Genomic DNA, 13,235 nt, shown 5'->3' on the forward strand with positions numbered 1-13,235 from the left:
TGTTCTCACTGTTCTGCAATTATGTCGTTTTTGAAGTATCCATTTTCTCATTTCATATTCTGAAATGCTCATTTACATGTCCCTCAGGTATTCACAATATCTACAAACCAGCAGATTAATTATTGCTGTTAATTCTCACAACGTACATGAAAACTCTAGAGGACAGAGTAGGTGACTATGCTAATCAAAAATCGCGAGAGAGACATGGCAAATTTAGAAATGGCATTCCAGAATTATCTCTGTTAGTTTAGATTCCCCCATAAGAATAAACTGCCAAGTTATATATTTATATTAACAGTTATACTGAAAGTAACTAAATGAAAAAAAGAGAATATCAGCAGTACTTCCTATTACGCAAATCTTGACAGTTCTCCTAAATTGCTTTCTAATTCTGGCCAGAGCGAAACAATTTAATTATCTTACTACGCTGTGCATTATAGCAGGCAATCCAGTCAACCATTTTATTACCCTTAAGAGCATAAAAGAACTACTTGCCAGCAGTTTGATTATTTTAACTGTCATGCTGATAACTTTGTATGTTGCAGCTAGAAGGGCGAGAAAGTAGTTGCTGATATGCTCATGCTAATATTGGTATGCCATGCAACTCCTGTATTTTGACAACTGTATTGTTATTGTAGGTAGTCCTTGTTTAGTAGCTACCTTATTCAATTATTGTCTCCTTGCAGGAACATCTATCTACCTGTCAGTTTATTTATTTATTCGTTGGATTTGTATGCCGCCCCTCTCCGCAGACTCTGGGCGGCTAACAACAGTGATAAAAAACAGCATGTAACAATCCAATACTACACAACTAAAAAACCCATTATTATAAAACCAAATATTACATACAAACATACCATGCGTAAATTGTAAGGCCTAGGGGGAAATAATATCTCAGTCCCCCCATGCCTGGTGGCAGAGGTGGGCTTTAAGAAGCTTACGAAAGGCAAGGAGGGGGGGCAATTCTAATCTCAGGGGGGAGTTGGTTCCAAAGGGCCGGGGCCGCCACAGAGAAGGCTCTTCCCCTGGGTCCCGCCAAACGACATTGTTTAGTTGACGGGACCCGGAGAAGGCCCACTCTGTGGGACCTAACTGGTTGCTGGGATTAGGTAGGGAAGAACTCATTCAGATCCTGTCTGGCCATGAAACCTGAAGGGAGGAGCTTAGAATGGAACAATCAGCAGCATTTCAAGCTGCCTCTCTCCCATAGAGAGATTGGGGGGGGGGGAGCGGTTTCCCTGGATTTATTTTCTCTATAGGCTTCATATTTTATTTCAGTTTTTCTTTTGCTGACTTCTGCTATCCCATCAAATCATTTCAGCCCCTTCTATACTTTCTGTATAACCTTAGTTTAGGTTGAAGATGATAAAAGAAGAAGTAGGATTAGAAGAGACGCCACCTGGAGTCAAAATAGGCTGAGACATTACAGAATTTGAATATGTAGATGACACCACCGTTAGCCTTATGGAAATAAAAATAGAAACTAAAATTATTGGGTGAATAAGAAGACACACACAATATCAGTCAGCAAGCTTAATGATTCCCTTGTACCATGGTCTGCAAGAAGAATCAACCATTTATATCTCCAGGACCGCCTTCTGCTGCACGAATCCCAGCGAGCAATTAGGTCCCACAGAGTTGGCCTTCTCGGGTCCCATTGACTAAACAATGTCATTTGGCAGGACCCAGGGGAAGAGCCTTCTCTGTGGTGGCCCCGACCCTCTGGAAGCCGTTCCCCCCGGAGATTAGAACTTTCCCCACCCTCCTTGCCTTTCGTAAACTTCTTAAAACCCACCTCTGCCATCAAGCATGGGGGAACTGAGACATCTCCCCTGGGCCTATACAGTTTATACATGGTATGTTTGTGTGTATGTTTGCTTTTAATAATGGGGTTTTTAGTGTTTTTTAAATGATTAGATTGGTTTGTACATTGTCTTTATTATTGCTGTGAGCCGCCCCGAGTCTACAGAGAGGAGTGGCATACAAATCTAATTAATTAATTAATCAATCAATCAATCAATCAATCAATTAATTAATTAATTAAGTCTTAGACCAAAACTGAGTCTTTCTTTGTAGCCATGGAACTCCTAATATGATAGATAGATTAAAAAAAACAACACTGCTATGCTTGACAAGGTTATAGGAAGTAGGAGAAGAAGCCAACAGTTAAGATGGATGGAGAAGATCAGAAACTACTGGAATATTCTTGGAAGAGCTGAGATCAGTCTAATTCAGTGGCACTTTGAACTTCTGTTGGGGTGTCTTTGGTATTTGCAATGGAGGGCCATGCAGGTTCTTCAGGAATTAGGGAAGACTGTTGGAAATCTCCTGCTTTCCCAAGACCTGCTTTCCTTTCAAGCAAAGAAAACATTATAGTTATAGCAATATACATATTCTAACTCATCCTAATGTGGATGTTCATTTTGTCGGAAGATGTTACATGGATGATCTATTTCCCTTTTCTGATGTTCAGTGTTGCTGCAGTGTGTTTGTGCTTATCTAAATAGTACTCTTAAACAGCTTCTCTCATGATAGGTATTTAGACATTAAATTGTAAGATTCTGCAACTCCAAACCACCTATACTAGATCACAACATCCCCAAATTTGAGAATAGGTGCTTTGTAAAATAATTGATAGTATCACTTGCCTATCCTAAAATAATAGTATGTTTTAGCGTGTTAAAGTAGGCTTTAGTAGGCTTTCTTCTGCAGTCTTTAGATGGAGAGATGCAGGTTTTGGCCCTTCTTTATATATTGGGCTTTATAAATTCACTAACAGGTCAGGCGCACAGAAAAGCAGTTATTCCACAGGGAAGAGGAATGAGCGAAATATCCAATAGGGAACAATCATACATAGCTAGAATGGAGAATAAAATGATCTAATTGGGGGGAGGGGGCGTTAGGAAGGGAAAAGGTTTATTGTATCATATTTCTAGGATTCTTATTAAAAATGCATGAGAGCAAGGAATGGATTTAAAACCTTTGAAACAAATAAGACTAAAGGACCTCTCTATCCATGTTACACAGAGTTGTGCATGAGACAATATGTATCATTTTAAAAAGCTACTCAGTACTACAATTGAATAATTTAGCAACCACATATGCAGTACAATAGTTTTCAATTTTAGTTCTGCAGGTCAGATCTCAGAATGCAAAAAAAAAAAAAAGTATTTAACTAGCATGCTCTTGTACAGAAAAACCAAAGCAATTGAAATCCTGAATCAAATCTGAAAATATGGTGGCCCTACTTTAGCAATCTCACCTTGCGGCCAGCCAGGGATCATGCTAACTTGCCTTCCATGCATGAAAAGGTTTGTGTCAACTCGCCCTGGACCTACTTGGCACCCTGGTGCAAAAGTTCTGCTGCAAACTGCCGCCCACAGAAGCTTCTACTTGTCCTGGTTTTGATAATAATAATAATAATAATAATAATAATAATAATAATAATAATAATAATAATAATAATTTATTAGATTTGTATGCCACCCCTCTCCGAAGACTCAAGGCAGCTCATAATACTATAGTGGCACAAATCTAATATTAAAAGAAATAACTAAAACCCTATCATATTAAAACCAAACAACACATACATACCAAACATAAATTATAAGGAGCCTGGGGGAAAGATGTCTCAAATCCCCCATGCCTGGCGGTATAGGTGAGTCTTGAGTAGTTTATGAAAGACAAGGAGGGTGGGAGCAGTTCTAATCTCCGGGGGGGAGTTGATTCCAGAGGGCCGGGGCCACCACAGAGAAGGCTCTTCCCCTGGGGCCCACCAGACGACATTGTTTAGTCGACAGGACCCGAAGAAGGCCAACTCTGTGGGACCTTATCGGTCGCTGGGATTCGTGCGGTAGCAGGCGGTTCCGGAGGTACTCTGGTCCAATGCCATGTAGGGCTTTAAAGGTCATAACCAACACTTTGAATTGTGACCGGAAATTGATCGGCAGCCAATGCAGGCCATGGAGTGTTGTAGACATGTGGGTGAATCTGGGAAGCCCCACAATGGCTCTCGCAGCCGCGTTCTGCACGATCTGAAGTTTCCGAACACTTTTCAAAGGTAGCCCCATGTAGAGAGTGTTGCAGTAATTGAACCTCCACCAGCAATCTGCAAGTCTTTCTGCCAAGGCTCATTGCTGCTTTAAAGCAGCTCTCTGGTCTCTGCAATATGGAGTCAAGTGGTAACTGGGCAGCTGCAGGACATGTGGAGAAACTTTTGGCGTAATCACAGCTGCAGTTCCATTCCCTCTCTGGTCTTGGGGTGGACCATGGACTCTGCTCTGGGACCTGCCTGCAAAGCAGCTCTGTGGGATGGGTCTCGCCAGGGGAAGGAAGCACTGCGACTCTTCAGTGTCCCTGTTGCAGTTTGGCTAAACTGGCCAGGACTTTGCAGAGTTTTTGCATCTCCCAGACCAGGCTGAGGTTGGATCAGGCAGGGAAGAAGGCAAAGATGATGTGGAAGGTCAGCTGGCAGTGGTAGCAGAGTCCTCCAGCTTCTTCATCTGTGAAAATGCTATGCAGGATGCCAAAAAGGCAAATATGGGGGAAGGAGAGATGGGGAGGGGCAGCTCAAGGGCTTTTGTTAATATTAGTTTGACATTGGCCACAACAAAAAACTGAAGGGATGAAATTTAGAGCTACTTCACAACAAAAAACTGAAGGGATGAAATTTAGAGCTACTTCACAAATTTTTTTTTTCAACTACAAGATAATTGTAAATAAAATTATGTTGAGCAGCTTTTAATTCTCCACTGAAAGGAAAGATGTGACTTACTGATGAATTCTGATGTCAGCTTACAGGGAGTTAATGTTTAACAACTGCCTCATACAGTGACTGTGTGCAATTAATACGGTGATGAAAAATGAAGGACAGAAAACATCACATTTGTGACCTATACATCTCTGTAAAGCAAAACAAAGTTGAAGTAAAATGACATGCACAGTCATGTTCAATTAGCAATTGAGTTACAGGCTCCAGTTATGATTGCTGAACAAGGACTACCTGTATATAATAATAATAATAATAATAATAATAATAATAATAATAATAATAATAATAATAATAACAACAACAACAACAACAACAACAACAATTTATTAGATTTGTATGTCGCCCCTCTCCGAAGACTCGGGGCGGCTCACAACAACGATAAAAACAGTATTATACTGGCACAAATCTAATATTAAAAAAACTAAAAGCCCTATCATAATTAAAAACCAAACAGCACATACATACCAAATATAAATTATAATAAGCCTGAGGGAAAGGTGTCTCAAATCCCCCATGCCTGGCGGTATAGGTGGGTCTTAAGTAGTTTACGGAAGACAAGGAGGGTGGGAGAAGTTCTAATCTCCGGGGGGAGTTGATTCCAGAGGGCCGGGGCCACCACAGAGAAGGCTCTTCCCCTGGGGCCCACCAGATGACATTGTTTAGTAGACGGGACCCGGAGAAGGCCAACTCTGTGGGACCTTATCGGCCGTTGGCATATATATCACTTTCATATCATACAAATATTTTGGTGCCTTTCAGAAATTGAACAGTATATGTTTTTTTTATAACATGAAAACTTTGATTCCAGTTGTGAAACATTAACAGAAATCTCTGCTCATTAGTGAAGACTAAGAACTAAATTCCAGTAGAAGCAGCAAATAAATAAAAAGTGTAATGAAGTATAAAACGATAAAAAGCATTATGTAGAAAGGTAGGTCAAAAATTGAAATAATCTGGCATTCCTTTCCTAAGAATAATTGTAAGGTACGCATGAAGAATGTATAAAATAGAAAATTTAATATTTATATTGTTTTTGGACCATAGACTGATTCCCAAGAAATATAAAAAAAGAATGTCATTAATGGAAATGATGCTCCTCGTAGTTACATGCAAATTCCCATTAAGATTAATATTAGTATTACTTTTTAAATTCCTTTTATCATTTTGGTTAACTGCTACTTGTCAGGGCTTGGAAGGGGATCCTGGCCAGGTTATTTCCAGATATCTTTAATTTCTAGCATTTTGAGGGAGTGATGGGAAAGCTGTCTATTAGCCTAGAGCAGTGTTTCTCAAATAGTGGAGCAATAGTGACCCTGGGGAATATGCTTTTTTTGCCTCAGGGAGTAGGGGATTTTTGCACCGAACAATAGCACACAGCACAGAGGAGGAGATATGAAGAGCAGATAACAAACCCTTAAAAGGCAACATGGAAAAAGATTTAATAGGGATGAAAAGAAAGGAGGAGAAAGATGGAGATAATGAGACAAACCTAAGTCTCCCGAAAGCTAAAATGAGGAAATATGATGAAGCACATGTATTGCTTGGCTTCACTGTGATTATGGTAGGAGACAAGGAAAGACCCGTATGTTTACTGTGTTTAAAAATGTTGGCAGCGGACAGCATGAAGCCAAATAAATTAAGTAGTCACTTAAACCAGTGTTTCCCAACCTTGGCAACTTGAAGATATTTGGACTTCAATTCCCATTCGCTGGCTGGGGAATTCTGGGAGTTGAAGTCCAAATATCCTCAAGTTGCCAAGATTGGGAAACACTGACTTAAACACATAACACCCCAATTACGCTGATAAGCCGCTTGAGTTTTTTCAGTGAAAACATGCTGAATATTGCAAACAATCGTCCCAGCAGAGAGTTGTGGGGGGCACAAAATGCTTATTTCATCCTTGGGGGGGGGGGGACATAAAATAATTGAGAAACATTGAGCTAGAGAGATGCTGCCTACTGTGGTGACTCTGAGCTCGAATGGACCTGTTTCAGTTTAGTGCAGTTTCTCTGTTCAGTGTGAGTATAGATAATTTCTTCAGATATTGATTTGAACAAACAAACAGCTAGTACAGCTCTATGTACTTTTTCTGACCTCCATGTGTTTAGATAGGATTTATGGAGAAGAGTTATACAGTGGTACCTCTACTGACGAACTTAATTCATTCCATGATCAGCTTCTTAAGTATAAAAGTTTGTAAGAAGAAGCCATTTTTCCCATAGGAATCAATGTAAAAGCAAATGATGTGTGCGATTGGGGAAACCACAGAGAGGGTGGAGGTCCTGTTTCCTCGCAGGAGATTCCTAGAGGGGCCCCACAGAGGCTTCTCCCCACCTTTTCCCGCCCTGTTTCTTTCCAGGAGATTCCTAAAGAGGCCCTACAGAGGCTATTCCCCGCCTTTTCCGGCTCTGTTTCCTCACAGGAGATTCCTAGAGAGGACCCACGGAGGCTTCTCCCTGCCTTTTCCGGTTACAGTTTCAGATGGTCGAGTTTGTAAATGGAAAATGGTTCTTGGGAAGAGTCAAAAAAATATTGAACACCCAATTCTTATCTAGAAAAGTTTGTAAGTAGAGGCATTTGTAGAGAGATGTACCACTGTATTTATGTTGGCTTGAATAGTCCTAAAAGGTCTTGGCATTTCTTGCCGAATGAAGCAAGGTACCAGATTCCATTAATACTGTACAGTAATACCTCGTCTTACAAACTTAATTGGTTCCGGAAGTAGGTTCGTAAGGCGAAAAGTTCGTAAGACGAAACATTGTTTCCCATAGTAAACAATGTAAAAGCGATTAATGCGTGCAAAAAGACAAAAAATTGCAAAATGGCGCTCTGCTGGGTGCCGTCGCCCAGCTGTCACCTTTTAAAACAGCCGGGGGGCTTCTTGGCGTTCTCCCAAACCCGAACTTTTTGAGTTCGGGAGGCTGCCGAGAAGTGCCACCACCCAGTTGTCACCTTCTGAAACAGCCGGGGGGGCTTCTCGGCGTTCTCCTGAACGCCGAACCCGGAAGTTCAGGCTTGGGTTCGGGTTCCAGATGCCGCCGAGAAGCTCCCGGCTGTTTTAAAAGGTGACAGCCGGGCGGCGGCGCCCAGCGGAGCACCATTTTGCAATTTTTTTTCTTTTTGCACGCATTAATCGCTTTGACGTCTTCGTGACGTCAAAGCTCCGCCCATGGAATTCCCTATTGGGATTCTCCACCTCCTTTCCAGCCTCCTGATCGGCCGAAAACGCCGCCGCCGATCGCAAAGTTTCAGAAGGTGACAGCCGGGCTGCGGCACTTCTCGGCGGCCTCCCGAACCCGAAAAGTTCAGGTTCGGGTTTGGGAGAACGCCGAGAAGCCCCCCGGCTGTTTTAAAAGGTGACAGCCAGGCGGCGCCCCCCAACGGAGCACCATTTTGCGATCTGCGGTGGGTTCGTAAGCCGAAAAAAGTTCGTAAGAGGCAAAAAATTTCCGAATCCCGGGTTCGTATCACGAGGGGTTCGTATCACGAGGTACCACTGTATTTGGTTTTGATCCATCCAAGCACAGAATCCTTCATCCTCTTTGTTGGATTCTTGAAAGCATTATATCCTTTAGTAATATGGACAAAAGCCACTCCTTAGAAGTAGCTCTCCTGCTATTCTTCCAAATCTGCCATATGTGCTATTGAGCCATGGATTAAACCCTGCCCGTCAGTTAAATTAGGTCAGTCTGACTCAGATAAGATAGAGAGTGTTTTTAGTCTGCCTCGTTCTCTCTAATTTCCTTAATAGAGGTTCAAAACTTGCTTTACTGGTTGACTAGTGAGGACAACATTGTTGAAGAAGCATTCCTTCAAAGTATCTATTGCTCAACTGAAATTTATTAGAAAGGGCAGCATGCTTGGTTTTTTGCATTGTAGACAGTGCCACCCGGAGGCCAGACTAAGGCTACAGTTGTAAATAAAAAAAATAACGGATAATATTGTACAAACAGTAAATTGTATTGGCTCTTTGAAAGTAATGGGGGGTTCATTGATTCCCCCCCCAGAATTGTTGCTCTGCTGTCTGTTGTAGCCATTCATTGCTACAGATCAAAGTTATCAAAGAACAAAAAAGATGACAGTAAGAAAGTAATATGAATGCTACCTTTTAATAAGTTAGCATCAAACTTTTATTTATTTTGACAAAGAAGCTATATTTTTTGGCATTTTCATGGAAACTGGACAGTGTTGTTATTCTTAATGGCCATTTTCACCTTTCACAAGAGGTATTTTTAGGGCAAGGATTTGTATACATCTTGAACAAGGAATATATTTGAAACTCTTCAGAACTGGAGTAGAACTTCTAACTCCATGCTGGCATTTGTACTGTGGCTGTTGATGATTCAGATACAATTATTAGCGTGTGACAGAAGACAGGCCAACTTCTCTGTATTATTATTATTATTATTATTATTATTATCATCATCATCATCATCAATACAACACAGCAAACGAGATCACTATGCTGGATTTCATATTTCATCACCAGGCGGGTGCTTCCCAAGCACCTAGGGCTGCGTGATGTAGCAGCGAATTATGTATGCCGATCCCAGTAAAGCGGCCTTTTGCAATTGATAGATGGAGATTTTGTCAATTCTGATGGTTTTCAAATGTCCGCTGAGATCCTTTGCGCCCAGCGTGCCAAGGACCACTGAGACCACTTTCACTGGCTTATGCCAGAGTCATTGCATCATCATCATCATCATCATCATCATCATTATTATTATTATTATTATTATTATTTTCAACTTCTATGCTGCCCAATCCCGGAGGACTCAGGGAGGCTTACAACAATATAAAAATACAATTTACAACAAAAAGAAGTCAAATATAAATTAAAACAATAACCCCAGTTAAAACCCACGACTCAACAATCCAACCAACACATACATACCATTCAATACAATTTGGCCATGAAAGATGTAAAGTTCATGGTCCCCAGGACTGCCGAAAGCCATGTCATTTTTCAGATCTGTATGGAAGTCAAATGCAAAATGCAATTGCTTTAAAGAGGGGCCTGCTTGCCCTCCCGCACTTTGTGAAGCACCTCTTAGCAAGAGATGGAAAACTAGATATGTACTGATCAAGACTGACTTGCTTACAGTTTCATAAGAAATGGTTGGCCATTTTGGAATTGCTGTTCAACAAACGCCATAATATAAGGCATTGAGAGCCAGTGTGATGTACGGGTTAAGATGCAGAACTGGCAGTGAGATAAATGCTACCTTTATCCCAGTAGCCCATTCATTGCCTTTAGGTAAGTCATTCTCTCCTAGCCCAATTTGGCTCACAGGGCTGTCTGTTCTGATTTCTGGTAAAAGTTTAGTAATTACAAATAACTCTCATTAAATGCATCATTTCATGAATAAAGCAATTCCATTTATTTCTCTGCTCTCTTGTACTTCAACACATTTCAGACATCAATCGGTCCGTTATCTCTCTTCTAGCCGCATTCCTCACTTTCCTTTTCCTGCTTCACTTAGACAAGATTTTCCTAACTACATAGCTATAAAAAACAGCAGCACTGACTAAATACAATATAAAATACTTTGGCTTAATTTAGCGTGGCGAAAAACCCCTCCATATTTCTGTTCAGCAACGTTGAAACTCCACCCTTCTTCTCCACTAGCCCCCTGATGTGCCAAATACCTCACTACAATATTTAACCCATTCCTCTCCTTAATATCTTCTTCCAGACCTTTGCTCTCTACGTTTCTGAATCCTTCTGAATTTAGGGTTAACCCAGCGCGCGGCTGATTCTCCCTCGCTATATCCTGAACTCATAGCCCCATCCTGTGGCTGGCCTCCCACCTGTTCTACAACCTGTAACCCCGGACCCCCCACTACTTCATAAACACTATCTGAATCTGAGTCCTCAATATCTTCACCATCCTCCAACTGATCAAGAGTATGTACAACACTGTCCATCTTGAGCTCTTGAATAAAAAGATGATACATAAATTGAATACATAAATACAAAATATATTTAGATCCCCCACTTCTGATATTCAGCAGGTGCCTTCCTCTCCACTAGTCTTCTGAAAAGCCTTGTAGACCTGGATTCTTCCACAAGCCTTTGGGGTATTGTGTGGTCTGAGCCAAGAAAGATTGTTTGTTGGATGTGAGAGTTGTATTGCTTTGGGGGGTTGCTGGCTTTTACATGAATTGTTTATAAACTGTGCTACATACGTGGGCAGCCACATACAGATAAACCTTATTAATTTTTCTAAAATAAGGGCATACTTTTACAGCCAGTTTTACTAGTTAATAGAAAAGCAGTTGTGTTGGCAATTAGTAATAGTATGTAATAGCAGTAGCATCTTCCATACTGAAACAGCCTTGGAGTGACTCATTAGAGTCCTGCTTGCAAATATCAGTTGGACTCAGTATAGGCAACCCTCCAGCAGTATAGTCATTTGCAACAATATTATTGTTGCTATATAATAGTATTAAGATCTGCATCACAGGAAAATGGTTCATGCTGTCACCTCTTTATGCATCTGCAAACCTTAGTCAATAAGGTAATTGACATAAGAACACCATCAGTGTTGCTGTGGCTTTCATGCTGTCAGAATAATCCATGTCACTCAGGTTGCAGATGATAAATAAGATTTTGTTCAACTTATTTGCCCTGAGTACATCATTTGCTTTGTACTTTCCAGAGAAAAGAAGATGAAAGGCAGAGTGCAGGAGTTGGTGAGTGCCTTGGAAAGACTAACTAAGAGCAGCGAAATTCGGCATCAGCAATCTGCAGAGTTTGTTAATGACTTGAAAAGAGCAAACAGGTAACATTTTTTTCCAGTCAATGGCAACATACTGTATGCTGAGCTAAATTCACATTTTTGTTACATATATGGCCATAAATGCATTAGCAATGTGTTGGACTTAAAATACAGGGCAGAGCAGAGCTGTGTAGCCAGCTGGGATTGGTGTGAGGATTCGACCCAGTATATCAACAAGTCAATAACCATTTAAGATGCTGCCGATCAGAATGGATGTGTAGGTATGACTACCTTGACCCATGTTTTCTGTGTGTTTTCATAGTAACCTTGTGGCTGCCTATGAGAAAGCAAAGAAGAAGCACCAAAACAAGCTGAAGAAACTGGAATCCCAGATGATGGCAATGGTGGAAAGACATGAGACTCAAGTCAGGATGCTCAAACAAAGAATTGCTTTGTTGGAAGAAGAGAACTCAAGGCCCCATACCAATGAAACATCCCTTTAAGAGAGATTAGTTTTCTTTAAATCAATGTGCCATTACAAAAAAAAAAGATTCTTTACAAGACTCATTGAGACAGTAGAGTTGTGAATTGATACAAACCAGGCAAAGTTGGAGATCAATACCTCATAGTGAGATTGTAACTTCAACAATACACAGCCATGGGCAGGAGCCCCCAAACTAATGTTTTTTATATAATTGAGCATACTCAGTGCCTGATGGTAAATGTATCAGTTTATCACATTTCCAGTGTAATAGTTTTACTGATATTATTACAGATTCTCTTATAAATTTCAAATTTGTATGAGTACAGTATATTCCTCTGCTCTTAATTGTTGAACGCTCTCTTTGGAGTCTACCGTAACGGTGAAGCCATGCTGGAATACCAGTGCACTCATAGCTATCATTTGGATAATAGCATTTCTTTTCCCCTTTTTCTTTTGTCGTTCATTCTGCATTCCCCCTTACAATGTGAAGCAGGTATCCATAGCCAGCCTCTAGGCACACAGCAGATCAAGCCTTAGCGGACAACTGGACTTTACTCTTGTTTTTTCAAGTGAAGGGAAATCACAATGACTAATGCACATATATAGTTATTGCAGTGATGAAGGTGTAAGTTGCTAAATAGTTATTGTAACTCAAATCAAAAGGAAGATGTAGTGGAAAGGTGATTTTAAATTGGGCTTTTGAAGAATAAATTAGTTCTAGTTTTTTTGCTTCTCATTAAATAGCAGTAAGAATATGGGCAATGGAAGAATTTTTATGTCAAACCAACTGAAATAACTTCTTTCACTCTAAAACTATTTTTCGATCTGATACTATAGAGCAGTGATTTTCAACCTTTTTTGAGCCGCGGCACATTTTTTACATTTACGAAACCCTGGGGCACATTGAGCCGGGGGGGGGGGGGGCTAAAAAAAGTTTGGACAAAAAAATTATCTCTCTTTCTATTCCTCCCCTTCGCTCTATTTCTTTCTCCCTCCCACTTTCTCTCCCTTCCTCCCTCTATGTCTTTCTCTCTCCTTCCCTCCCTCTCTTTCTCTCTCTCTTGCTTTCTTTCTCTCGCTCTCTCTCTTTCTCTCTTTCTCTTATTCTCTTTCTCTCTCTCTCTTGTTCTCTTTCTCTCTCTTGCTTTCTCTCTCTCTTGCCTTCTTTCCCTCTGAGCTTCGCGGCACACCTGACCATGTCTCACGGCACACTAGTGTGCCGCGGCACACTGGTTGAAAAACACTGCTATAGAGCAAT

General features: G+C 40.8%; 1 protein-coding gene across 2 annotated transcripts in view; it reads left to right on the forward strand.

Annotated features, from left to right (window-relative positions):
* Window positions 1-12,305, forward strand: part of MCC (MCC regulator of WNT signaling pathway) — a 227,216-nt gene extending 214,911 nt beyond the window's left edge. For both annotated transcript variants that reach the window (XM_070742893.1, XM_070742894.1), the window contains 2 exons: window positions 11,434-11,556; window positions 11,816-12,305. In XM_070742893.1, the coding sequence (XP_070598994.1) occupies window positions 11,434-11,556; window positions 11,816-11,996 (304 nt within the window). In that variant the 3' untranslated portion in view covers window positions 11,997-12,305. The remainder of the gene's footprint in view (window positions 1-11,433; window positions 11,557-11,815) is intronic.
* The last annotated feature ends 930 nt before the right edge of the window (window positions 12,306-13,235 follow it).

The sequence above is a fragment of the Erythrolamprus reginae genome, chromosome 2 (genome assembly GCF_031021105.1).
Source record: "Erythrolamprus reginae isolate rEryReg1 chromosome 2, rEryReg1.hap1, whole genome shotgun sequence".
NCBI classification, from domain to species: Eukaryota; Metazoa; Chordata; class Lepidosauria; order Squamata; family Dipsadidae; genus Erythrolamprus; species Erythrolamprus reginae.